General features: G+C 37.8%; 4 protein-coding genes and 1 long non-coding RNA gene across 8 annotated transcripts; 3 read left to right on the forward strand and 2 right to left on the reverse strand.

Annotated features, from left to right (window-relative positions):
- Positions 1–1,755: 1,755 nt before the first annotated feature.
- LOC147792134 (uncharacterized) lies at positions 1,756–2,215 on the reverse strand. Its single transcript, XR_015421414.1, has 2 exons — positions 2,084–2,215; positions 1,756–1,941 (listed from the first exon to the last, which is right to left on the reverse strand). It is a non-coding gene; the product is annotated as an uncharacterized LOC147792134 (long non-coding RNA).
- Positions 1,902–3,387, forward strand: LOC111796841 (uncharacterized). Of its 2 annotated transcripts, XM_087124720.1 has the most exons (3): positions 1,902–1,995; positions 2,205–2,675; positions 2,740–3,387. In XM_087124720.1, exons 1-3 carry the CDS (start codon positions 1,902–1,904, stop codon positions 3,267–3,269), a joined length of 1,095 nt encoding a protein of 364 aa, XP_086980846.1. In that variant the 3' UTR covers positions 3,270–3,387. The 2 variants fall into 2 exon arrangements, with proteins under 2 accessions (XP_086980846.1, XP_023535386.2); XM_023679618.2 differs by lacking the exon at positions 1,902–1,995 and having other exon boundaries at positions 2,004–2,650; positions 2,727–3,387.
- Positions 3,388–3,942: 555 nt separating this feature from the next.
- Positions 3,943–13,781, reverse strand: PRP40A (pre-mRNA-processing protein 40A). 2 transcript variants are annotated; one of them, XM_023679617.2, is made up of 28 exons: positions 13,494–13,781; positions 12,679–12,836; positions 11,968–12,303; positions 11,690–11,830; positions 10,556–10,599; positions 10,382–10,451; positions 9,849–9,901; positions 9,638–9,695; positions 9,198–9,553; positions 9,005–9,077; positions 8,695–8,793; positions 8,478–8,546; positions 8,324–8,401; positions 8,118–8,204; positions 7,985–8,019; positions 7,778–7,883; positions 7,401–7,481; positions 7,224–7,316; positions 7,099–7,152; positions 6,896–7,012; positions 6,714–6,812; positions 5,994–6,041; positions 5,829–5,918; positions 5,336–5,443; positions 5,178–5,242; positions 4,978–5,080; positions 4,544–4,843; positions 3,943–4,458 (listed from the first exon to the last, which is right to left on the reverse strand). In XM_023679617.2, exons 2-28 carry the CDS (start codon positions 12,709–12,711, stop codon positions 4,327–4,329), a joined length of 2,928 nt encoding a protein of 975 aa, XP_023535385.2. In that variant the 5' UTR covers positions 12,712–12,836; positions 13,494–13,781; the 3' UTR covers positions 3,943–4,326. The 2 variants fall into 2 exon arrangements, with proteins under 2 accessions (XP_023535385.2, XP_023535384.2); XM_023679616.2 differs by having other exon boundaries at positions 10,556–10,602.
- A 2,894-nt stretch (positions 13,782–16,675) lies between these two features.
- Positions 16,676–19,962, forward strand: LOC111797662 (AP2-like ethylene-responsive transcription factor ANT). The gene is made up of 9 exons (XM_023680737.2): positions 16,676–17,126; positions 17,207–17,699; positions 17,791–17,873; positions 17,998–18,006; positions 18,083–18,171; positions 18,243–18,316; positions 18,765–18,815; positions 19,017–19,093; positions 19,251–19,962. Exons 1-9 carry the CDS (start codon positions 16,910–16,912, stop codon positions 19,841–19,843), a joined length of 1,686 nt encoding a protein of 561 aa, XP_023536505.2. The 5' UTR covers positions 16,676–16,909; the 3' UTR covers positions 19,844–19,962.
- Positions 19,963–22,429: 2,467 nt separating this feature from the next.
- On the forward strand, positions 22,430–25,671 carry LOC111797605 (transcription factor bHLH74). Of its 2 annotated transcripts, none has more exons than XM_023680659.2 (8): positions 22,430–23,529; positions 23,603–23,818; positions 23,895–23,960; positions 24,047–24,115; positions 24,793–24,864; positions 24,954–25,124; positions 25,202–25,283; positions 25,374–25,671. In XM_023680659.2, exons 1-8 carry the CDS (start codon positions 23,089–23,091, stop codon positions 25,394–25,396), a joined length of 1,140 nt encoding a protein of 379 aa, XP_023536427.2. In that variant the 5' UTR covers positions 22,430–23,088; the 3' UTR covers positions 25,397–25,671. The 2 variants fall into 2 exon arrangements, with proteins under 2 accessions (XP_023536427.2, XP_023536428.2); XM_023680660.2 differs by having other exon boundaries at positions 22,433–23,529; positions 24,954–25,112.
- Positions 25,672–26,157: the final 486 nt, after the last annotated feature.

Genomic DNA, 26,157 nt, shown 5'->3' on the forward strand with positions numbered 1-26,157 from the left:
AAAAAAAAAAAAAAAAAAAAAAATCAATATTTCAACGGTACCAGAAATGATAAACACGTGATAGATTGTAAACTACATGTATATGTTAGTGAACCAAAATGAATCTGATATGATAATTTGCTACGACATAGAAAATGAGAATTTACTATAATATCAAGAGTGATTCTTGTACGATGGTTTTCTTATTATCTCCATTCGAGAGATCTATCGTTTAATAATTGTTATATGAAACTAAATTATGAATTTTTTTTTTCTAATTATAGTAAATATTGTATATTAACATTCCAATTTTTGACATCATATGTCAATACCAAACTATTGTTAGAGTGGGCAGACAAGATAAATGTGTTGTCGAAGACTTATCCAATCCAAGTGCAAGGTATATTCTTAAATGACAGCCAAATACATGGGAGAACATCAAAGTTAGAGACATGGAAAATGATCGAAATCAAAGAATGAGAAACCAAAAAAGAAAAAAAAAAAAAAGAAAAAAAGAAGGCAAAGATTTGATTTTCCACCAACAATAAAATAAAGAAGAAAAGAAAAAGTTGACAACAAAGTCTCTCTGCCTGTAATAGTAAATAAAAAAAACACAAGCATTGCTTCGGCGAAATAACCTCAGGAATGCCGAGTGATGTTGTTTTGTTGGGATAAAAAGGTATATGAGGCTTGGTTTTTGGTCGTGTCTGTTCTTTTTTATGTATATATTAATCAAAGAGTGGAAAAAAGCATGGGATTTTATGAGGAAGAAGAAGAAGAAATGGGAAGAAGAGAAGAGAGAAAGAAAAACCAAGCAGATAAAAAAGGTTTCAAAAGTTCATAGATTTTCTTTTGACTGAGAAAGCTATGGTCTCTTTGGATCGTGCAATATTAACAAAGCATATAAAGTGAAAGCTAAAGTTTGTCTCTCTTTGATTTGTGCTCCTACTTTGCAACAAGTTATCAACTCATGAGAAGATGAACACAACGCGTGGGGGTGTTCATTTTGCCAAATTAAAATGTTTCCTTTATTTTTGGATATGCAAATCTTTTAAAATATAGTTGGATATGACCCACGATCGAAATGTTCCGAAACAAATATTAGCTTAAGACCTAATTTAGCTCCCAACAATGCTTCGATCTAAACACTGTTGAACCTAGCACCATTGCTTCGTCTCCATACCTCAACCATTGACTCGTGTAGACTTTGTGACCAACTTCTTGTATTAATGACATTAAACTTAAAATCTATAAATAATATCTTGGATTAACGTTTCGTTATGTAGAAAGATTAGGAGTTTTCATGTGGGACCTTTAGTTAGTTGTAAGAGAACTCTCTTTCCCGATATAGATTAGCTCAAATTTAGTTCTTAAACTTTTAAATATGTGTCTAAAAGATTTTTTTTTTAAGTGGGACAAGCATGATCGGGACATTCAATATGTAGGACAAGCATAACCCTAGGTCAATGGAGTTTTCATGATCTCAATTTGTGTCCAAAGATCAAAAGTTTTCATGTGGGACAAATGCAGTCATTAGACAACACGTCTTGGACAAGCATGATCATGACACTAGGTCAGTAAAGGAGAAGTACATGAATGAGGACAACTCGGACGAGTTTCCTCGGATTTTCATGTTAATGGATTCCTTACCTGAACCAATTTCATGGCAAGATTGAAGATTTGACATCTCTTCCATTCCCCCAACAGCTTTACTTCTGAAAGAAATCTCAGATTCATCCATGCATGCAGGAAAGTGAAAGCAGGCTAATAAAATGATGGGCATGAAAGATAAGAAGAACTTCCATTGAACCAATTGCTTTTGGAATACAGTTCTTGAAACACAGCATAAACAAGTCCTCTGTAGCCTTTCTTTCACAACCACTAAAACTATACTTAGAAAATATCAGTTAATCATTGACCAAATGGAGCTGAGGCAGCTGCATTGCTGTAATGAGGTCCTCCCTATATCTCAGTTTGCACGTACAATGAAAGGTGTAAACATTGAGAAGGCAACAGGCAAAGACAAGCAATGATTAGACACAAAAACTTACAAGAGAACAAAATCCATACAATTCTTAGCAGTTCATTGACATTTTTTACCTACCAATAAGCTTTGTTCTGTTCTATCCATCATTTGTTGATCTGCACCACATAATTGCCTTTGCTTATTGTTTATATGTTCTTCTTCCACTCTCCATTTGTATTTCAACCTCTCTTTTTCATAGAATCCATGACACCAACATCACCATTGAGACAACTTCTGCAAGAACAACAAGAACCTTTCGAGTTGGAGGATTACCTTTTTGAGAGAGAGTACTACTCGAGAAAGAGCTCGAGTCGGGGAAGTGGCTTTGCCTGCAGCGGTGGAAAATTAGACGGTGTTATGAAGTTTGGAAAGGGACTTGTTGAGATTAATAGGATGCTGAGGAATTCGTGTAAGAAGCTTCTCTCCATTCATAGGAAGCAGCAGCAAACTAAGGATGTGGGGGAAAATGGTTGGTTTTTTAGTGTCAGCTGCAAGAGAGTGGCAGAATCAGACAACTTTTTGTCTCCCTGCAGCTTCCAAAAGACGCTCAGCTCAGATAATGAACAAACATCTCCTTATCCTGCTAATTCATCAAGTTCAGACACTTCCGGAGCTCTAGAACCCTGCAACTTACAAGTACTGAAGGTACTATCATTCTCTGTCAGTTTCAGTCCAAATCTATTTACAACTTATAAGTACTGAATGATCTGAACTTGTTTAGGACATAAAAACAGGGAAGAAGAGTCTAATTCCAGCGAGACCAAACAATGGCATTCCTCTACAGAAGCAAGTTTCAGAAGACTCAATTCTGTCAGCCACGCTCTGGCAGTTGCTTCTTTGCTCCGCAGCAACGGAGAAAACGAGTGGCACAGAGACTGCAGAGCTGCAAGAACTTGTAACGTCCAGCCCTGCAGCTCAGCTCATGATACCCAAAAGGGTAATACATCAAACAAAGCAGCTTCTTTTTGACTGTGTGAGGGAAGTGGTGGCGACCCATTCTAAGAAGGGCAGTCGGAAAGCCCGGAGGCTCATCTGTGCGAAGGAAGCCAAAGGAAAAGAAGCAAACTTATCAAATTTAGTCTGCTCAGATTACTTGTTCTCAGCAGCAGAATGGAGGGATTTCAAGCCGCAAAAGCAGCTTATAGGGACAGAGATTGGAGAATTAATTGTCCAAGAGATCATTAATGAAGCTGTTACTGAACTAATTGATAATCTATGGCCATCAACCCTCTGGCTTCAACTATACCAAGATTCCAACACATAGATTTGCCAGATTCAACAGGCCAAAAAAAGGCATTCTTGATCAAACTCTAGACAATAACTAGTCGTCGTGTATGACAATATTTATTATCAACCAAAATAATGATTTATTGATTATGAAACAGTTAGATCTACGACACATTAGAACATTAGACACATACACATGTAATAAACAATCTATTCATATCCTAGAAGTTTCACTCAACCACCTTGGGGCAGAAATTTACACTTAAGAAAGAAAGCAGATTTCAATCAATGGCCAATCTTAAATGAATTTGGATCTCTCAAATCATTTCATGAACCCATAAAAGACTCAACTTTTCTTTAACGAGCTCGTAAATATCTCTTAAATACTACAAAACCATCCATTCAGATATATCTCATTTCAAAAGGAAGGCTGATCGCACGACCTGAGATGTCATTTCAAAGGGATTGTCGGCATAATAAAGTGATTCCCTCCGTTGTCCATTTCAGGTGCAGTGATCCATCAACCAATTCATTTGTCTTTCACCTTTTGCTTTTAGAGACCAGACAGGCACAAAAGGTTAAAAGTTACTGACAAAAAAGTTGAAATTCTGATAAATAAAAATAATACTAATCACCACGATGTGCTGTGAACTCTCCCTATTGTTTTCATTCTGGTTCCGATTTATGCTGTAAAATCAGAGCTTTTAAGATAATCTCAATAATCGAACTTCTGTCAGTAAAAAGAACCGCAAATAAGCAGCAGCAGCAGCAGCAGCGTATGGACAGAATTACAAAAGGACGTTGAGGGTAGTCACGACTTACAAAACCACCTCGCAAAATAATTAAAACGGCTTCCAATCAAATGGGCTGGTTCACATACGCCACTAACTCCTATAAGGAACACTACAGAAGTATATATCCACTAACAGATAATTGAAGAATGATGTACTGCCTCACCCTTCATCTCCTCGTCAAAAGAATCCTTTCCAGAAGTTTGCTATCTCACTGGCTCTTAGAATCACATTGATAATGCTGGTGGAACGGCTGGCCCCTCCAAAACGTAGGAGCGAAATCCCGGTACCGAGAGCAAACATCTATTGAATTTCCCCATCCTCGCCAAGCTCCCCGTCTTCTAGTTCGTCGTGATTTCTACGGGAACCATCTCGATGATCTCTCTTGTGCCTTCTGTGCCTACTCTCACTGTCTGATTCAGGTGAATATGCGTGCTGCCAAGAAACATAGATAGAGATTTAGTTTCTGTTCTCATTAAAGAAAACAAAGTCACAAGCATCTACGAGGACATTCACGTGCCTTCCTTGATTTCTTTCGGTCACTACCGTGTTTGCGGGACTTCTTAGACTCCTCTCTCTCATCTTTATCAGAACCACCATCATCAGTGGCACTATGATGTCGCTTACGATGTTTCCTATCTTTGTCCTTCTCCCTTTTCTTGTCTTCTCTGTAGACATGAGTTTCGCTTGCATCCACATTTTCACTATCTGTTTCATCCTTCTTAACCCGGCCCTTATCCTTTTCACGTTCTCTTTCCTTCTCCTTTCGCTCTTTCTCCTTCCGCTTCTCTTTTTCCTCACGTTCTTTTTCCTTCTTAGCCTGCAGAAAATAGAAGTTCTATCTCAGGAGGAGAAAATTTTTCAAACAGCTGATTATTACACTAAAAATCCTTTACCCAACGACTCAAAAGTAGGATCTTCAAGCTAATCAAACATAAGAAAAATATACCACACCTTCTCCTCCTCACGCTTGCGTTCCTTTTCTTTTGCCTTTTCTTGTAAATGAATGATGTATTCCTCAAAAACTTCCTTCGCAAAGCTCTCTTCCCCAATTGATCTAAGCGACGATATAAGAAAAGGAAAGCAAAAAAGAGCAGAAAATTGAGTGCCCAATAACTGCATTATAGTAAGTAATAGAAATCTTAAAGAACTACCTATATTCTTCACTCTCTTCAAAAAGATGTTTGCTATCCTCCCAGTTGGAAGAATTCGTAATCTCCTGTATCATAAATACAACCATTGAAGGTCAACTTTCTGGGAGAGAAAACAGTCAACCAAAAACGGACTCATATGTCATTAGCATTCTAAATACCTTGAATGTATGGAGAAGTCCTGAGAAGTCATCAGCCAGACGTTGACGCCTTTTGGCTTCTTTCTCCTCCTTTTCTTTGGCTCTTTCTAGTAAGTCCTCATATACAAGCTTCATCACAGTAGGGAGAGTATTATTAATATCTCAAAATACGTATCATGTTCATTGATTTGGATTGTCAATAACAATCCAAAGGATGCAAAGTTAAAGATACAGACAAGGCAGTGAAGTTTTTCACATAAAGGAGGATTCATGAGCCTAAACAACAGGAATTTGGGAGTAAGTACTCAAGATACACAACAATTATCTTTAACTTAAGAGTCTGACCACCATACGACCAAAATGCAAATTTTGTTTCAGGTAAATAGAAAAATGGAACTATCCTAAGAAAAAAACACATATGGTACATGACACTAGTACTACAGATCGAGTTAAGCATGTTGTAAAATCAATAATTATAGAAGAATTTTTACTAGAGAGAAGGGTGGAGTGATACCTTAAAATTTATATCTGAAACTGCAAGAGAACCACCCTCTTCAATGGCAGTCTTAAAGTCATCAAACGTCCACGATGAAGTGATGGTAATCTGAAAAGCAGTCCGTTAAAATTAAAAATGGATTCAGCAGCAGCAACTGCTAATAAAGTTTATAAATCCTACTACCTTCTCTGCCTTCATCACATCTTTTATCTGAGCTTTTTCTTCATGATACTGGAAATTTAGAGAAAGAAGAGTGGTAAATGTGAGCTTGACAGTGGAATTTCAAAAGCACCTTTGATTCAACAATAATAGAATGCAGACAATTTAACTGATAACATAAAGTTCTGACATAAATTACGGAAATAAAATGAGAGAATCCATCAATTCAGTTTGAAACTATTTTTGGGGGTAACAAGAATGCAGGCGGCCCTGCAATAATCTTTTCAGGCAAAACATGTACTTCAGGAGGATTCAAGCTGATGAACAGAGGGAAATTCACCGAGCAGCAAAATTGTAAGTGCAATAACTCCTGTCATTAGCTAAGTTTAACTAAGAACAGTTAGACTACACACTACAGATTTAGTGAAGTTTGTGGTCTCATGTTATACTCGATCATCAAAAGAATTTCTACTGGGGGAAAGACCTTAGGACAAAAGACATGCTAAATTAAATACCTTTATTCACAATGCATTTCTTGGGGAGGGGAGGACAAAAAACATAAGGCATATTATCTTAAATTGATTCCTAGCAGATATAAAATGAATCACAAATCGGATGGAATGCTTTACCAATGTGAAAAATCACCTATTAGAGTTTAAAATCACCATTGCCAAATATCTTTGATAATAAAGCAAACCATTAAACTCAACAAAGTTTTAAAACGACGTATAGTAAGATGATAACCTTATTCTCTAATTCCTCCAGAACATCCTCAAACAAGTCCTTTGGTGTTGAGCCAGATATATTAGAAGCAACGGCTTGATACTGAGGCAACTCCTTGACCTACCAAAAAAGCAATCAAGGATGTGCAGAAACATTCCTAGTCCGAATTTCAATGTTCTGCAACAGATTAAAAAGTTCTATACCTTCAAACAGTAATCACGCCAGAAAGTCTTAGCTGTAAGAATACCAGCAGTAATTTGTTCATCCAAGAGTTTGCGAAATTCGTCGCGGTTTTTTCTTTCAATTCGTCTCACACGTTCCTTCAAGTGGTTAAACATGAATGTGAGTGTCCTACGTACTTAACATAACAGGATCAACTATCATATGATTAATTGTAGGGTAAGACCTTTTGTATCTTTTTCTGCTCCTCTTCCTCCTTTTCCAAGTCACGTATATAGTCCTGTCCCAACAAAATACAGCATAAAATTTATTGTACACAAGCAGCAAATCAAATAAAAATGAAAGACATACCTGGAAAATAAGCAAGCGATCAAGTTTCTCAAGACGTGAGCATCTTTCATCGTCTTCCAATCGATCTTGTACTTTACGCCACTGGCTGTTCACCTAAACCACAGAAGACAGATTGGGAGAATAAGCCAGAATACGGATCAAGTAAATTTATATATCCCAAATTCTTGAGGAAAATACCTTTATATAATCACATGACTCAAGGAAGTTCCTATATTCAGCAATATTTTTCTTGTGCTCCTCTGCAGCCCTTTCTTTTTCCTGAATTTAAGAGAGAGAGAGAGAGAGAGAGAGAGAGAAAGATAGTGTGTGAATGTTCCCTTATCTGGAAAAAGGTATTTTCATACAATCCTATGTAAAAGAGGTTACAGTATCTTAGTCACTTTTTGTTCTTCAAGTAGTTAATACAATTTCAACTTTTTTATGAAAAGAAAAATTCTTAGTCACTTTTAGTTCCCCTACACTGCCACCAGCTCAGATACACAACTGACTACAAAAGGGAAATTTCTCATTGAACAGTACTAATGCACATGCATGAATAAATAAATGATTCCTACCTTCCTCTCAAGTTCCACTATGTAGCTTTCAAAAAGATCCTCCCGGTCTCTAGAACGTTCAACAGCTTTGAACCGTTCATCATTCTCAAACATACTAACAGCTTTGCTGTCCCACAAAAAAATTGAAAAGGAAAAAATGTAAGGTCGAAAGGACTTTACAAAGTAGTAAGATAAATAATGATAAAAAATAATAACTAAGCAACAAACCTCCATCTGGTAGATGATGTGAGTTCCTTGGACTCCTGAATGAAAAATGAATATGAAAACGAAAATCAAGATCTCTAACAACATCAAATAAGAAGAAAGAACATGACAGGAGAAATTGCCTACAAAAACTTACTTCCAACATCTTGGTGAACTCCTCACGAGCTTTTTTCTGTTTTATGCGTCTTTCCTCCGCATCCAATTTTTTCCTGTGTCCTAAATACTAAAACCATAAAATTCATCAAAAGAATCATAAAGTTTGATCTGCCTTTGTTCAAAGAAAAAATGTTGCAAAGAAAAAATGTTTGATCTGCCTTCATTATAGTCCAATCATATCAATACCTCATGGAATGCTTGCTTCCGTTCACCAAGAGTTTTCAAGGCACCATATCTTTTGTCATTAATTATTTCTCGCATAGCCTGATCAGATTGAATTAGCATGCAATAGGATGAGAATTGAAAAATGTAGCATGAAAAATGTCTAAACCAAACAAACCTGCTCCCACGTCCAATCAGATTTTACGTTGACAGATTCCAGAAGTGCTTTGAATGCATTCTTTGCCTCCTGAGGTTTATAATATATTTTTAAGAAGAGACAATAAATGCAATAATTATGAAAACAAATGCACAAGAAAATATATTCACAATATACCCATGAGGCACTCAATTTTTTTCCTCTAAAAGTATGTGAGAACATGTTTTCCAGAAAGTACCAGTTTGTTGGCAAATACTAAAGGTTCATCATCAGCAGATTTTTCCTCTAAAACGGTCTCATTAACTTTTCCTGCAACTGCCATTCCCTTCCTTGCTTCCTGTCATGACTCCAAAGATCATATTGAAAACCAATGAGCCAAATTTTGGAAGACAACAATAGTTTGGCAGATGAACTAACCAAATTAACCTAGTTTATTTATTCAAATTAAGAAGTAGAAATCTTGTTTTAGAATAAAGTTTCAGAAAAGTAAATAAATCAATATCATTTATGCGGCAAGAAGTATCATGTTGTAATCTCCCAGAAATTACCTCGATGTCTTCTGTAGAAGTTCCATCAACAGAATTTTTGACATCATGAGATGCAAGGCTTTCGAAAGGAGTCCTATTTTCAAAACAACAAAGAAATCAATGAGCAGAACTAAATTGGAATGATACACGCACTTGAAGCTGCTATCCAAGGAAGTGTGGATGTAGAAACTATATCAGCAAGACTAGTGCATACACTGACGAAGCATTGGCATGGAGCACAGCAGGAGGACCGGTACCTCCAGCAGCAGTGACAGATTGAGAAGAAACTGATCCTGGCACACTAGTTGTTAAAGCAATGGGAGTGCCAGTATTGGTCAATGACCCAGAAGCCACCACTGAAGGAGAATTGGATACGGAAACAAAAGGAGTGACTGGAACTGGACTCGATGCAACCCCAGATACCGTTGGAGAAATGCTGGAGTTAACAGATGAAATTGCTGGTGTTTCAGTATGGGAGAGACCAACAGCAGGCGTAGGTTGAGGTGTTGTAGCAGCTATATCTGTTTGTGTTCCTTGGGCAGCTTCTTTCTGAGCCTGCTCACGAGCCAACTGCAAGCAAATCTACAAAGTTAGATTGAAAGCCAAGAATCCTTTTGAAAGAAAGATATGGGAGTTGTAACCCATGATTTCAACCTTCAGTTCTTCTGGAATGGTCCACTTTGATTCTTTCGTCACCTTATTGTAATAGTACCTATTTCCAACTCATGGCAAACAATTAGAGCACATGCTTAATCATGAAGATCAAAAAATGTATCACACTAAAAAAACTTGAAATATGTGAATGTGACCATGCAAATGAAAAATTGGAAATATACGAGCTGATGACAGATACAAAACTACGCACTTTCTTCCATCTGGAGCAGTAAATTCCTTCCACACAGTTGATGCATCAGCCCTCTGTAACAATTATTTGAATCAGAAACACAGAAATATTTTTCCAGGAAAAGAAATTTGAGATAGTTGCTCAACTACGAAAATATAAAGAGTTTTAAAGATATAACACCAAATATAGAATACAAAAGAGGACAATAAAAAAAAACAATAGTTAAATAAAATATATGATAAAGAGAACTATATAACTTAGTAAGAGAATGTATATCTACAGAAAATAAACCTAAAGACATAAACCAATAACTGACATAAACGCATACCTAGAAAGATCATACATGATCCCTGAATTAATAGAATACCCAAAGAATATTATTCCAGAAAGCCACTATATATCCCAGCCCCAAGATATTGAATATGAATGAAAATAAAATCTTAGAACAGCATATCTATGACCATGAATTTTGTTCCGAAAAGTGTTTTCTTCAAAGAAGCATCATAATGTTACAGGTAAACATGACAGATGATAAAAAAAAAAATGACATTTACCTCAAGTGGTGTCATAAGTTCCAATGGCTTCTCCCAACTGGACTGTTTGGTTTTTTTGTTGTAATAATACCTGGAAAAAAAATAGTTCAGCAAGTGAAATCAAGTTGACATATATTTAAACTTGGATTTTAAGAAATCTAAAAGCTACAAGGACGGTGATAAATGCAACATTACCTTCTTCCATCAGCTGATGAATGCTCTTGCCAATCAGATGAAGACTGCTGATTGAGGACATGTGCATTAGCAACCCAATGTTAGAAATGACATGAAGGAAAACCCGTCAGAATACAGAAATCAGCATCCTAATAGTACTGAGGAGCTAACATCAGAAATCTGTCTTAATGTCTCAAAGGAAAATACTGTATAATTCGTTTATAATAAAAAAACAGACCTTTCCCCCAATGTGGACGTTACATACAGAAGAGTGTGTCAGCCTTACGGGCTTATACAAAGGTTCTCAGTTTGAACTAATTATGGACCGAGGGTAATTTCAAGAAGAGTTTACAGGGAACGCCAAGAAGAATAATGAAATATAGCCAAAACACTCCATCACACTCTTCCCTTTTTGTACCATAGATCTCAATTAATTGCCTTTATGATACTAATACAAAGAATTTCAGCCCTTCTTTTAATCAATGACTGAAAAGTAACTAAAGTTGTTGAAAAGAATAATAAATGAGGATTTTCAGATTTATATATATCTTAACAAAAACCTACCACTACTGAAAAATTCTTTTGTTTGATTCAAGTATACGTAATATAGGCAGTGAAAAAAGTAAATGAAACAACACTCCACCACACCATGTAACTGCCCAAATCTACCATTGGTCCCATTCCCCCATAATATCTGATACTATTTGGAAAGCGATGCAGCTTTGAGAGAAAAACTTCCAGGAATTTCCATGGTGTCTCCATAAGCCAAAAATCACATACATTGTTGTAAACCATATTTAGCATCAATTAATAAGGCCAGAATACATCTCCCACCCTCCCACTTCTCCGCCCATGTAGTCCCCACATCCATGAGCTAGTTTAAGGACAGTTTTTCCACAAATGGTCATACTCCAAACTTCTCCCAACTTATCAAATACATCCCTACATCCATGCTTTCCTAAGACCATTTATCAAGACCTTGATAAATAAAACCATATTTGCAATATGCTAAAAGAAGAGAAATGGCAATTACAAACTACAGTGAAAAGAAAATGAACAATAGATTGAAGTCCACCTCCTGCAGATCTATAGCACCCCCCTTCAATCAATGAAGATAGAAACAGACAAAAGTAAACAGGGGAAAGCAGAACATACAGGGTTTGCGGCAGAAACTGAAGAGTTCTGATTAGCTTGCTCGATCGGTGAGACGGTGTTTGTAGTTTGGCTTACAGAAGACAGCCAAGGTTGGCTATTACCAACTCCAACGGGTGCATGCATTTGTGACATTGACTGGAACTGAGAAATGATACCAACATCATTATGTCCATCAAATGTGGACAGCGAATATACTAGAAAATAATTTTTTTTTTTTAAATATCTATTCAAATTGACAGAAAAGCAAGTAAACAACACGTAAAGAAAGTGAGGATTACGGTATATGGTGAAGAAAGAGGTAGTCCATGAGCACCCAAACCATGCATATGATTATTTGGTGCAGGCACATTTTGCTGGGACTGAGGTGGGACAGAAGTAAGAGGCCTTGTCTGAACATAAGGCATTTGTATAGGCTGGGATGAAGAAGTGATGTAGGTAGGATGGCCAGGCCTTGGAACTAACTGCGGTATTGATTGAGGATATTGATGTTGCTGGACTTGACCAGCTGGCCCTCCAACATTTGAAGAAGATATATTCTGCCCTGCTAACTGGAACTGTTGGGCAGATGATGAAATGAACGTCTGGCCTTGTTGTGCTGGGATAACTGGCCGAAACTGCAGCAGAAAGATCTCAGACACTCATACCAACTCTATGGACATAAAATAGAACATAGTCTTCACCAAATATCAGTACAAATAAGAAACCAAATAAAACCCTGCATGAATCAGTGAACCAGAATTTCGAAGAACATTCACTGAAACGACCAAAAGTGCCAAATACTAAAACACCAAAAAGGAAGGGAAAGGGTCCCAGGAATTTCTAAAAATGTAATATAATAACTGAACAAACAAAGTAAATGTCTGAGCTCCAGTAGGTAAGTGTAAGCAATAAAATCTAGACCAAGTAATTCTATATATAAACACAGACACATGCACATGAAGAGCTAAAATCAGTGATGTCTAGTAAGAAGTAAGAGAGGGTTCTGTTACCTGTCCACCTGAGGACTGAGACAGATTTTCCATTTTAGAGCATAACCAAGTTTCAATCTTTGAGCATTGAAAAAAGGTAACTAGAGATCACAATACCAACAGATCAGCTAAGCCAACTTCCAGTTGAAGCCCACCAAAAGCAAGAAATAGAGACCCAACTGCAAACAACATAGAAATATTAAAGAAAGCAGGAAGAGAACTAGAAAATATGTCAGAATTTCATAAACTGAACGTCTCAAAACGTTATTTATGACGAAAAAACCCGTATGGTTAAGCATGGAAATGAACAACTGTTAGATCACGAAGATGTGAATAAGCAACGGAACATCTTGTCCCATCATCTTTCTTGTTTCCTAATAGATTCTCAACCTCCAAATTCGTAGCGGGGATAGAAGAAACAAACCAATCGCATGCAGCGTGAGTGAGAATATCACCGCACACTTCACTCTTAAGATTAACAATCTCCAAGAAATCACAATGTTACCGCATAACAGAAAATTGGCATGACGGAGAATGACACAGCGGAAAAATGATAGACCGATTCACAAGAGACATCGACTCCTATCGAAGGAGTGATGAAGAATACAATTAGCTCCCCGATGCTTCTGCAAACCCGAATCATTTTCAACCACTAGACATCACTTCCTTGAGGTAAACCGCGGTGTTCTTACAGAATATAACCAAATATCAATATTTGTGACGAACCCAGCTCCTCGTTAAACATGGTTTTTCAAATCCATTCCCTTTGCCGGAAATTTTCTATAAATCCAATAAACCAAAGCGCCTAGAGATAAAGAGAGAAATAGATTACTCACAGTTACGGCTGTTGTTTGAAGTTGCGGTGGGAAAACTGGTGGCGCCAAACCCAGTATGGTAGCGGGTAAGAAACCGGAGTGGTCGGATCACGAAGCTGTGGGTAAAATCGAGTTTTTAGGGTTTAAGCGAGGAAGTGGCAGAGATGGAACTGATTGAGAGTACGGAGAAGTTGAAAAGGGAGGGTTATCGGCGGCTAAAAGATTATTTACCGCGTTCCAGAATTAACCCCTTTCGGAATGTACTTTACCAAAATTCGCCCTCGCCGATCTATATATAACGGTCGCTATTTGTCGGAACCACCGTTTGCCGGTCAGGCCTTCTGTAGGCTGTCTTTGACTTTCACCGCGAATTCGTTTTTGATAATAAATTTTTGTTTTTATTTTTTAAATTCGACTACAAATTAAAAATTTAAATGTAATGCCAATAAATATAGAAATTAAACAAACGCATATTTTAAAAGTAGAATACTATAAACACTCCTATATATCTATTTCCATAAATTGATTTTTAAGTTGAATCTTAAAAATAAAATAAAATAATTAAAAAAAAACTAGAAATTAAGTGTTTAATTAGGAAATATGAAAAAAAAAAAAAAAAAAAAAAAAAAAACTCCAAACATAATTTTAAAAAATAAAAAATTATCAAACAAAAAGTAAAAATGAATTTCACATGTGAATATTAAAATATATTGAAAATCATGTCTATACAACCAAACCTTAATGCATCTAAGCCACAAATTATAAACAAAAAGTTGTAATCCTTATTGAATTTTACAAAGGTCTAATTCTATAAATATTACAAGCTACGCCATGCTTCTTTCGTCTACACGGTTCGTTTGGAAACAGGGGAGCTAATCAAACTGTCATCTCGAACCGCCGTCAAGTGCTTACAAGACAAGTTACCAAACAAGTTCATCCACCCTCCAAACCGAGTTTTATTCTGCTTCAACTTGCAATTCTTCTCATCCTCTCCATTGCTGCACTCTCTGAACGCCGCAAGAAAAGGGTCTTCAAAGACCCCATCTTTCTGCACCTTCTTCTGGCCCTTTCTCGCCGAAGTACACGGCGGTGGCCGCAGCTGCTTTTGCCCCAGATCGTCGTCGCCCAGGCGGTAAAACGGCGGCGCCACTGCTGCCTTGCACTCCCCTGGCTTATTCTCCCACGAGAAAGCCACTCTGCCTCTCGAATGGGTTCTGTTGTTGCAGGTCATCGCTCACCGTTGATCTGCTTAATTTCCCGTATTTGAAATGAAGATACTTTCAGTGTTTGGTTTTGGTGGTTTTATAGATCGAGCCCATTATTGTATTTTTATGTTTTTTTTCTTTTGTTTTTTTCCTGTTCCATACGGCAGTGGATCGCTAAGGACAGATAGATAAAAACAGACAGATGGAAGGAGTGGTGGGTGTGAAGAAAAGTAAATACGACAGCTCCATGTATCCTCTCCTTCTCATAGAGAGCGTGGAAGTGGACTCGGTAGAGCCCCGACAAACAAGCAAAGCCAAATACTGTGCTCTAAATTAATAAGTCAATTTAAATTGTGATATCTAATATTTACTCGTTATTAACTTCTTATATCAAATGTATAGAATTACTGATCTTATAGTATTTTTATTTGTAGATTAATCTATATTGATTTTAAATGTAACATTTTTAATTAAATTTGTTAGTTCATTCTCATTTATATTATTTATAATGAAATTGGTCATTGTTTGGACAATTTGGGCGATTTGACTACATCAATTTAATATACAGCGTTATTAACTAAGATGAACTATGATTTTTTAATATTTATTTTATTTCACAATAGAATATAATATCGAGTCAATTATTATCTTTATATATATTTTAATGTTTGGTTGAGATAATTGTAGTGTTTTTTTAAATAAAAATATTAAACATAACAACCGTGACTATTTATTTGTTTATTGTGCACATTTAACCACTATTTTCAAAACCCAACTCTTATTTCTAACTTTTATACGATGTGTAACAGTCAAAGTTAACATTAACAAATATTGTCAATTTTGTATAGTCGGTCAATATCATAGTTTTGAAACAAGTAGATTTCCATATTTAAGAATGTTTCATTTTTGTCTCCAACTAATGCGTGATCTCGCAGTTTTCATGCATCTTGGAGCGTTGGGGGTGGACGGAATGGTGGAGTGAGATGCCCCATCCCTACAAGCCAAAGGACAGCTCTTGTTTTTGTCCAAATGTGATGGGTGTAAGGACAGTGTACATGAGTGGGTACATAGTTTGTTCTTGTTGGACTTTGTGTGACACTTGTAGCTTAGGATTTTAAGCTGGAAATCAAATAGGCATCAACATTCCAAACACAAGATCGGTTTAAATTTTAAAGATAAACAGATAAAGATCCTTAGGACTGCAACACCCAATGCTCTGCAAACCATGTACGAAAAGACACCAATTTGTCAAATCCACCAGACCTGCCCTTTACTGACTCTGTGATTAAAGCAAAATGAAAAAAAACCCCAAACCAAAACCATGGCTGCAATAAAGAGATGATACCCATTTTGGTTACCTGACCTCCGCTTGCTCCGCTCTCTCTGCCCTTCGTAAACTCCCTTTAGATTTAGCAACCTTCTGTAATTGGAGAGAGAGAGTGCCAAAAGCGATTGAAAGTAGCCAATAATGTTTCCATTCTCTTTGGCATCAATGGGATATTGGGTGCTTTTAGAACAGCAAATGCGTCATTAGAGAAGACCCACCTGGTTTCATTTGTCCTTCTTCTTTGAATTTTTTTTATCTCAGTTTTGTGTAAGTGGGGACTTGGAGTGTGAGATTGTGAGATGTCTGATGGACAGGAGATGGGAGATTGTAACGAAACATTTTTTATAAAAACGTGTTTTAAAAATTTTGAGGGGAACGTTGAGGAAGGTTTAAAGAGGACAATATCTGTTAGTGGTGGGCGAGCCAGACATCGGGATGTGTGCCAGCGACGAGGCTAAATCCTAAATGGGGTGGATTGATCCCACATAAATTAGAGAAAGGAAGACCCTGAAAGGGGTGCTCTCCCAGTTCCTATCAGACACGTTTTTAAAACTTTGAGAAGAAACTCGAAAAGAAATCGATTCGGGGTGTGCTCTCTCAATCTCTATCAGACACGTTTTAAAAATCTCAAGAGAAAGTCGGAAAAGAAAGCGAAAGAGGACAGCTAGCTTACAAGGGGACATTTTCTCTCTTAGTTCTTGAGAAATTTTCGTTCTTTTTGTTTGTTTCATATGCACAAAGTCTGGGAGAGCATAAGCATTGTTCATTTCTTTCTATGAACTATGCAAAACTTAGCTCTATCATGTATATCATTGAGAGGGAAAACCAAATCAGGAGCTTATTTTGTCTCCAATGATTGAGTTGCTTTGCTAAAACACAATAAACTTCTGCATAAGTAGAGGGAGATGACTATGGAAGTTACTTCTGAATCTCAGCAACATTCTCTCTACCACCACCAAAGCCAGCCAACTCCAGCAATAGCTATCTCCAACACCATGTCAGATAGCTTCTCAGCTTCCCAGCACTACAATGGTGATTTTCTGTCTCCCCTGGCTGTAATGCCGCTCAAGTCAGATGGGTCTCTCTGTATCATGGACTCAATCAGCAGATCACAAACTCCAGGTCTATTTCTTTCTTCTTATGTCAAATCTTTACTCTGATGAAGCTGTTCTAACCAAAAGTTCTTACCTTTTGATGCTTAGAAACATTGCCAAACATCTCCCCAAAACTTGAGGACTTTCTTGGTGGTGCAACTCATGGAAGAGAGGCGGCCACAGCTCTAAGCTTAGACAGCAGATATTGCAATCAAAATCCTGAGGCTAACTCAGAGAGACAACAACATATTTTTCTTCATTCTCAGCGATACTATTCTGGAATGTTCCATTATCCTGCTGAGGATGTCAACAAGGAGTCTCATATTGCAAGTTATTGCTCTGAAATTCGACAAGATATGGAGCAGCGCATCAATGGCTGCTTTGGAGGAGGGAGGAATTGCCAAGACTTGCAGACACTTAGCTTGTCCATGAGCCCTGGCTCTCAGTCTAGTTGTGTTACTACACCAAGCCAAATTTCTCAATCTGGACAAGCCACCATGGAGACAAAGAAAAGGGCTTTGGCTGATCGAAAGCAGCCGGTCCATCGGAAGTCGATCGACACGTTCGGGCAAAGAACTTCACAGTATAGAGGTGTTACAAGGTTGTTCTAAAGTTTCTAATATGTTATGTTTGTTTTAGTATAAATCATTATGAGATAGTTTAGTGAAATTTTGGTAGTTCTTTGTTATCAGACATAGATGGACTGGTAGATATGAGGCTCATTTGTGGGACAATAGTTGTAAGAAGGAAGGTCAAACCAGGAAAGGGAGACAAGGTTACTCAGATTTTAGACCATTTCCTTGTTGCTTGTCATGTTCCTGCAATGTTTTTGTCTAACTTCAAACCATTTCCTTGTTGCTTGTCATGTTCAACTTCCTTATGGATGCTGCTGAATTCAGTTTATCTCGGTAAGCGTTTGTCGAAGAACGTTGCGGTAGGAAGTCGATTACATGGAAGTTTATTGGTAGTTAATTTGAATTTCAGGTGGCTATGATATGGAGGAGAAAGCAGCAAGAGCTTATGATCTTGCAGCTCTCAAGTACTGGGGACCCTCCACACACTTAAACTTCCCAGTATGATATGATTATAGCGTTATCATCCAGTTATGGTCTTTTGAATTCTTCTGACAATGGTGTTTTTACAGTTGAAGAACTATGAACTTCAAATTGAAGAAATGATGAACATGAACCGCCAAGAATATGTCGCGCACCTGAGAAGGTACTCGAAAAAGTTCAACCATTTTGTTGCCATACCGTTTGCTCTTCGTATTTCTGTGAGATCCCACATCGGTTCGAGAGGGGAACGAAACATTCTTTATAAGGGTGTGGTAACCTCTCCAACCATGATGGAAAGCGCAAATAGGACAATATAGGCTAGCGGCGGGCTTGGACTATTACAAATGATATTAGAGCCAGACACTGGGCAGTGTGCCAGCGACGACACTGGACTCCCAAGGGGAGTGGATTGTGAGATCCCATATCAGTTAAAGAGGGGAATGAAACATTTTTTATAAGGGTGTGGAAACCTCTGCCTAACAGTCGAGTTTTAAAACTTTGAGGGAAAGTCTAGAAGGGAAAGTCTCACGAGGACAATATTTGCTAGAGGTGAGCTTGGGCTGTTACAATTTTCTTGTAGATGGTCTCATATTCTGGTTTTTGGTTTGCAGGAAAAGCAGTGGATTCTCCAGGGGAGCTTCCATATACAGAGGAGTAACTAGGTGTGTGTGTAAGATTCTATCAATGTTTTACTTTTGCTTAATTTTGTGAGACCCCGTGGAAACCTCTCTCTAGTAGAAGGGTTTTAAAGCTATAAGGTTGACAACGATACGTAACGAACCAAAGCGGACAACATCTGTTAATGGTGAACTTGACCTGTTATCATTTTGTTTACTAGATCAGTCTTTTGACTGCTTTTTCAGACATCATCAGCATGGGAGATGGCAAGCTCGGATTGGAAGAGTCGCGGGGAACAAAGACCTTTATCTTGGAACATTTGGTTTGTGGAAGTTTCAAGCTGTTAAATTTAGACACTCTTCATATTATGTCTTGAATTTTTAGCTGTGTTCTTTGCTAGCTATGAGTCTATAACACTTGACCAATCCAATTTTATTAGCTTTGTTATCATCTATCCTTTGCGTTATAATGATGTCCAGGCACACAAGAGGAAGCTGCAGAAGCATATGACATAGCAGCTATCAAGTTCCGTGGCATAAACGCCGTGACAAACTTCGACACTTCAAGGTACGACGTAGAAAGGATCATGGCGAGCAGTAGCCTCCTCTCAGGAGAATTTGCAAGACGAAATAGAGATCACAAACCAACCAACGCCATCAAACATGAACAACCAAAGCAGAACATCTCTCGAACCGACCCCGCGGAGGTATACAACAACAATTTAGATTGGAGGACTGTATTCCACGAAAACCTGCTGCTGGATCCAAGCGCAAGCGTCGAATCCATAGACCAAAAGTCCATGGCCTCGAGCGGCGGATACCTGAATAATCTGATCGGAGTCGTCGTCGAAACCAAAGGTTCAAGCAAGTACAAGGCTCACTTCTCCAATGCTTCATCTGTGGTGAGCAGCTTGAGCAGCTCAAGGGAAACTAGTCCTGACAAGCCAAATGGCTCCTCCTCGGTTCCATTTGGAAGCAATGGAAGAAGTATATGGCTCCCATCACCACCGCAAATGAGGCCTGCTCCTGTCTCTTTGCCTGTTGAGTCAACTGTTGGTTGGAATGATGCCTAAGACAAAGCTTCGTTCCATGTCTTTCTTCATTGTTAAAAAAAACATGTAATGAACTGTCAGAACTGCACTCACGAACACAAGAATCTAATCCAAATCCAATCCACCTTGTTTTCCTCGAATCTTTTGGCTCCAAATTCTAAGCAAGCGGGAAAAAAGAATTCATTCAAGCAATGCAACATAATAATTGAGTGTGCCTTTCATTATTTCTTTTGAATGGGATGTACAATTCCAGCTCACACCCATTGCCAATAATGCAACCAGGCCATGGCCCTCATTTTTTCTTTCGGTCTTGTGAAAACTTTTTCCTAGTAAACGCGTTTCAAAAACTGTGAGGTTGATGACGACACGTATCGAACCAATTTGTTAGCAGTGAACTTGGACTGTTATAAATGGTATCAAAGCCAAACGTCGAGCGGTGTATTAGCGAGAACATTGGCCCCCAAGGGAGGTGGAGTATGAGATCCCACGTCAGTTGGAGGGTGAAATGGAACATTCTTTATAAAAATGTGGAAACCTCTTTGTTGCATGAACGTTTTTAAATTGTGATGCTGACGGTGTACGTAACGGGCTAAAATGGACAATATCTACCCGTGGTGGCTTGGGGTGGTATACTCTTAGTCTACAGACCCATCATCGCCATTCCGACTTTGTTTCTTTGTTAAAGACGACACAACACCACCACTTTTACTGTTCTTTATCAAACAAACGAAGAAGACTTCAACTAATTCTGGAAATTGACAGCAAATTTTCTTAAAAGAAAGAGACAACTGGTTTGCATAATAAGGTGTATGTATGTGTGTGCGGTGTTATAAGCAAAAATGGAGGGAGATTCTTGGGTCTTTGAAATCCCAGTCTTGCCATAATTTGATGGATTATTGGAGGAATGGGGTATCACTATTTTGCTTTCTTTGTGTAAACACTAAATAAATGTCCAGTGGGTCTCATTGGTGGGGTTCCCACGTGTGTAACCGCTATTTCTGCACGACTCACCAACTGCCATCTCCATTATTTTAAAACTCATATATATATATTTAGGGTGTTTGATATAAGAAGTAAAAGTTTTAATTTTTTTTAGATTAAGTTAATAAAAATATCCTTATTTATTATTCTTAAACTTTCAAAAAAAAATTTAAAATAATCTTAAACTTTCAAAAATGTATAAAAATACTCTTATCATTAGTTTTATTTTATTTTAAAAATATATTTAAAATTTTACATTAATATTCTTCAACTTTTTATAAAAGTTCAAAAATACCCTTATCGTTATTACTATGTATAAAAAATACTTATAAAATTAAAAAAAAAATTTGAAAAGTCATTAAATTATCAGAGTTGAATGAGCTAATCCAATAAGCGGCACTTTGATCTAAGGAGTGAAGCTCAAGAATTGGGCTATGGAATTGCCTATTGAAAAAGTCACATTGGGCTTGGGCCAATGTTGAATTTGGGCCTATAGTTCTTAGGGCCAGCCCAAATTAATGTGACTAAGTGTGTGGCATTTGTTTTGATGGGCATCTTTTTTTTTTTTTTTTTTTTTTTTTTTTTTTTTTTTTTTTTTTACTTTTTAGAGAGAGAGTGTGTGTGTGTGTGAGAGATGTGGTTGCTTTCTGTAAAGAAAAGGAAAAGAGAAACTTTCTTCAAAAGTGTGATGGAATGAAGCATCAAGCATGGGCGGAGATTAGCTTTGAAAAGTACCATGTTTTAAAACAAAGTTCCATTCCCTAATTAATTTATTATTTTTAACTTTTGAATTAGGGCCATTAATTTTTAATTATATATTCCAAATGTTAATGGTCCACTTTCCGTATAAGTGTTAAATGTATGATTTCCTTCTAAATTAGCCAATGTAAGATACCTTAAACGAGACTGGACTCTTTGTCTCTGGAGCTTTCAAACAAACTACATCATTTGTTCGACATTTGAATTACTTCTGACTACACCTTTAATAAAATGACTCTGATATCATGTTAGGAATCACGAACCCTTACAATGGTATGATATTGTCTACTTTGAGTATAAATTTTCATGACTTTACTTTAGATTTTTTTTTAAAGGGGTCGTATCAATGAAGTTATATTCCTTACCTATAAACTTATAATCAGTATAGAAAATACGTACACATGGAATGATTTGGAGTGAGAAGGGAGAGTGATAAGTTTGATGTAGCATCGCAATCAATCATGCATCTTCTTTATAATACTATTGAGTAACCAGTCCTACCTCAGCTGGGCCCTCACATCAACCGAGAAATATACATAATATAATATTATATATAGAGGAATAGATTTGGGTGGTGTTGACCAGAGGTTTGACTGGGGGTGGGTGGGTGGCTGGCGATTGGCTGTGACTAGAAAGAAGATGCAGACAGACGGGAAGAGTATAGCTGGAAATGGAAGAGCAGGACAAGCAAGTAAATTTTGATGATTAGATTCCAATATTCCATATGTTGCTAACCCCAAAGCACTCTTAATCAAAACAAAACAAAACAAACCAAATCACAGGCTTACAGCTGTTTCTTTCAATAAATAAATTAACCTCCTTTTTCCCTTTTTCTACTCCAAATTGGCTAATTCTTACCCTTTCATTCTTAATCTAACGCAACAAAAATGGAAGAACACACACTAATCTTCATCAGATTATGATACTCATTCACGTTCAAACCCTCCAATTTTAATACCCTGTTTCTTGGTTGTAGCTACCAGGATTGATATCTCCAAACCCTGTCTCTGCTACTCACTTTTGTTCTTCTTCTTGTGTTCTTCCTGATCTAAGCAAAAACTAAAGGAGGCTTCTCAAATCAATCATATTTGGGCATTTGATTGGATGGAGAACTTGGAAAATGTTTTTCTTCCATACCCAAAAGTGAAAAGGGAATCTGCTTTCCTTTTACTGCATTCATGAGCTGTTTCATAGCTAATCTCATTGTTTCTTCTCCACTTTATACTCTCAAAGCTTCACTTTCTTGCGTTGGCCCCCCAAATATATATATTTTTTTGCTTCCCTTTCCTTTTTGCATTTGAACGCAGCAGAACAGAGCAAGCTTCTTCTACACCTTCATGGGGATGCTGCTTTTACTTTAACAACGCCTTATAAAGCTGCAAACCCTACTACATTTTGTTCTTTGTTTACTCTCGCAAGATATCACCCTCCCCCTCCCAACTCTGGTCAAAACCGCCTTTCCTCTTTCATTTTTTTTTTTTTAAGGTTTTGTTTTCCCCTCTTTGGAAGTAAGGTTAGCTCGTGAAATGGGTGATCTCGAAAACGACGAAATGGGTTTTCGAAATTCAAACGAGGGGTTACTCAATTGTTCATCTTCCGACAAAATTCCAGGAACAATGGCGATGGGGTCTTTCTTTGGGTCTGGTTGGGATCCAATGGTTTCTTCCCATGGCGAATTTTCAAATTCTTTTCCTGTTGTTTTGGAGAGCCATGGAGGGAGTGGGACGACACAGGGTGTTCATTATCCGACAGATTTGGGGTTTGCCAATGGGAATTATTCCGACATGTTTGGTTCTTTTGGTGTTGCCGGGCAGATTCTTGGTGGGTGTTCTTCCAATTACAGAAATGGAGGAACCACAGAGAAATTATTACCACCATCAGGTGAAGAAACTGCTGCAGGATCATCAAATGGTAAACTCAGAAAACGAGCCCTTGATTCCACTTTCCCATTTAGCCAACCAAACAAGGTAACATTGATGAATCTCTAATCATTTCTCTCTCTTGTTCATCATTTTAATTGCAAATCATGCCATTGACCAGAAATCTGAAGTGAAATTGAAGAAGGATGTTTCTGGAGACAGTTCCAGTACACAGGAAGAGAAGAACGCAGAAATGGAGCAGAAATTAGGTGGTAAGGCAACTGGAAAACAAGCTAAAGAGAAGACCAATGATAGCACAGAAGCTCCCAAGGAGAATTACATTCATGTGCGAGCTAGAAGAGGGCAAGCCACAAACAGCCATAGCCTTGCTGAGAGGGTAACTTTCTATGAACTTCTGAAGTAAAATGTTGTTGTTTAGTTGTGTTAGACGTTTGAAACACTTTGGCCAATAGGTGAGGAGGGAGAAGATTAGTGAGCGGATGAGATTGCTTCAAGAACTTGTTCCTGGATGCAATAAGGTAGCTTGGTTCAATTGATTTTGTGAGTTTCTTTTGCCTGTGGAAACTTGATTTTTACTCCAACTCGGATTGTTTTTGTCTCTTAGATTACTGGAAAGGCTGTTATGCTTGATGAGATTATCAACTATGTTCAGTCACTGCAACAGCAGGTTGAGGTATGTGTTTAACATTCACACAAGTTTGGATGGATTGAATATATCTTCATTTGCATTAGTACCGTTAGGTAATCAGTGAGATCCCACGTCAGTTGGAGAGGGCAACGAAGCATTCCTTATAAGGGTGTGGAAATCTCTAGTAAATGTGTGTCAAAACCTTGAGGGAAAGCCCCAGAGGGAAAACCCAAATGGGACAATATCTGTTAGTAGTGGGCTTAACCTGTTACAAATGGTATTAGAGTAGACACCAGGCGGTGTGCCAGCAAGGACGCTGGGCTCCAAGGGGGTTGGATTGTGAGATCCCACGTCGGTTGGAGAGGAGAACAAAACATTCCTTATAAGGGTGTGAAAACCTCTCCTTAGTAGACGTGTTTCTTAACCTTGAGGAGAAGCCTGAATATCTACTAGGGGTGGGCTTAAGCTATTACAAATGGTATCAGAGCTAGACACCAGGCGGTGTGCCAGCGATGACATCGAGCCCCCAAGGGGGAGTGGAATGTGAGATCCCACATCGGTTGGAGAGGACGAAGCATTTCTTGTAAGGGTGTAGAAACCTCTCCCTAGTAGACGTGTTTCAAAACTTTGAGGGGAAGCGAAAGTCAAAGAGGACAATATCTACTTGGGCTTAAACGGTTACATAATCTCAAATGAAGTTGTGTGATTATACTTTTCTGCAGTTTCTGTCAATGAAACTTGCTACTGTCAACCCGGACGTGAACGTCGATATCGAAAGGATTTTATCCAATGATGTAAGTTCATACTCGTCTTGGATGCTTAGAATCTTCTAAGATTTAGTCTATGAACCATTTTGAATTGGTTTAACTTTTGTTTCGAGTAGATTTTCCACGCACGAGGCAGCAACGGAACTGTTCTTGGATATGATCCCGGGTTGAGCGCGGTTTCCCCGGTCCCTCCTCACCGAATATTTCAGCTTCAGGGGACGATGTCAAATATGCCAACCAACACCACATTCACACAGTTTCCTCCTTTGCCTCAGGTAGCTAACATGGTAATCCTCTGAATGATGATGATGCAATTCTCTTGTTTTGTGTTCAACAACATTAATCGAAACGCCTTTACGCACAGACCGTGTTAGAAAGCGATATTCAAAGTCTTCTTCAAATGGGATTCGACTCGAGTTCGGGCCCTCACAATTTGGAACCAAATGGTATTCGTTCTTCTTCATGATCCAATAAATTTGCATTGTGAAGCTCCAAAGGTATAGATGTTTGATCCATAATTCATTTGGCAATGACAGGGCGGTTTAAACCAGAGCGCTAACTTCATGCAAAGGGCGGTTGAAATGTTTTGAAGTTGACAGAGAAAAAAAAAAGCATTAAAATCTGTATAGGATTCAGTTTCTAACTATTGTTCTTCGAATTTTAGCAGAAGAAGATGGATTAATAGCGCAGCAGATAAGGAATGTAAATTTAGATTTTGTGGGCGAGGCTGATTACAATTGGTTTGAATTTCATCCTTGTATGACCAACAAAGCAGAAGCTTGTTTTTTTGCCTTAATTATATCATATTTTCAATTCAAACATCCATTTTATTAATGTTGTTGTTTAGTTTCTTAAAGTTTTCGATACAGAAGGTTCAAATTCTCGTACATAAATTAAATTTTAATTTAAAAATTAAAAAAAAAAAATGGTTCTTCCTTCATTTTATTTTATTCTAGGATAATCTGTCCTGTGAAATGATATGGGTAATTGAGAAGGACAAGAAGAGAGGATGTGTGTGGGGTTCGTTCTTGGCACCCCAGGCGACAGGGGCAGCCATGCGATGAATGTGTTGGAAGAATTTAAAGACCATAAAGCGGCAAGTTCAGTCTTTTCTGCGTCTGCCGAACATTATTTTTCCAACTGTCATTCGCCTCACCGATTCATTTAGTATAGCAGACAATAATTAAAGATGGTAATAATAATAATAAAATAATCATAACAATAACCGAAAAGCATATCTTCAATGAATTTCGTTTGGAGACAGCAAAAGACAGCTCTGAAACTTTTCGGCTCCCCGCCGCGTGTAGTCCGCTCCCACAG

Source organism: Cucurbita pepo, chromosome 6, assembly GCF_057944985.1.
Source record: "Cucurbita pepo subsp. pepo isolate OVF chromosome 6, ASM5794498v1, whole genome shotgun sequence".
Lineage (NCBI taxonomy): Eukaryota > Viridiplantae > Streptophyta > Magnoliopsida > Cucurbitales > Cucurbitaceae > Cucurbita > Cucurbita pepo.

What these genes read in the sequence shown, in the direction of transcription:
- LOC111796841 (XM_087124720.1), top strand. Translation starts at nt 1,902, where the DNA reads ATGGAGCTGAGGCAGCTGCATTGCTGTAATGAGGTCCTCCCTATATCT. An exon ending in AAACATTGAGAAGGCAACAG is followed by an intron (nt 1,996 to 2,204) that starts GCAAAGACAAGC and finishes TCTTTTTCATAG; the next exon opens with AATCCATGACACCAACATCA. An exon ending in ATCATTCTCTGTCAGTTTCA is followed by an intron (nt 2,676 to 2,739) that starts GTCCAAATCTAT and finishes ACATAAAAACAG; the next exon opens with GGAAGAAGAGTCTAATTCCA.
- PRP40A (XM_023679616.2), bottom strand. Translation starts at nt 12,711, where the DNA reads ATGGAAAATCTGTCTCAGTCCTCAGGTGGACAG. An exon ending in CTTCTACAGAAGACATCGAG is followed by an intron (nt 8,794 to 9,004) that starts GTAATTTCTGGG and finishes GAGTCATGACAG; the next exon opens with GAAGCAAGGAAGGGAATGGC. An exon ending in ACATCATCTACCAGATGGAG is followed by an intron (nt 7,884 to 7,984) that starts GTTTGTTGCTTA and finishes TTTGTGGGACAG; the next exon opens with CAAAGCTGTTAGTATGTTTG.
- LOC111797662 (XM_023680737.2), top strand. Translation starts at nt 16,910, where the DNA reads ATGACTATGGAAGTTACTTCTGAATCTCAGCAACATTCTCTCTACCAC. An exon ending in CAGCAGATCACAAACTCCAG is followed by an intron (nt 17,127 to 17,206) that starts GTCTATTTCTTT and finishes TTTGATGCTTAG; the next exon opens with AAACATTGCCAAACATCTCC. An exon ending in ATATACAGAGGAGTAACTAG is followed by an intron (nt 18,816 to 19,016) that starts GTGTGTGTGTAA and finishes CTGCTTTTTCAG; the next exon opens with ACATCATCAGCATGGGAGAT.
- LOC111797605 (XM_023680659.2), top strand. Translation starts at nt 23,089, where the DNA reads ATGGGTGATCTCGAAAACGACGAAATGGGTTTTCGAAATTCAAACGAG. An exon ending in CACTGCAACAGCAGGTTGAG is followed by an intron (nt 24,116 to 24,792) that starts GTATGTGTTTAA and finishes ACTTTTCTGCAG; the next exon opens with TTTCTGTCAATGAAACTTGC. An exon ending in TCACAATTTGGAACCAAATG is followed by an intron (nt 25,284 to 25,373) that starts GTATTCGTTCTT and finishes TGGCAATGACAG; the next exon opens with GGCGGTTTAAACCAGAGCGC.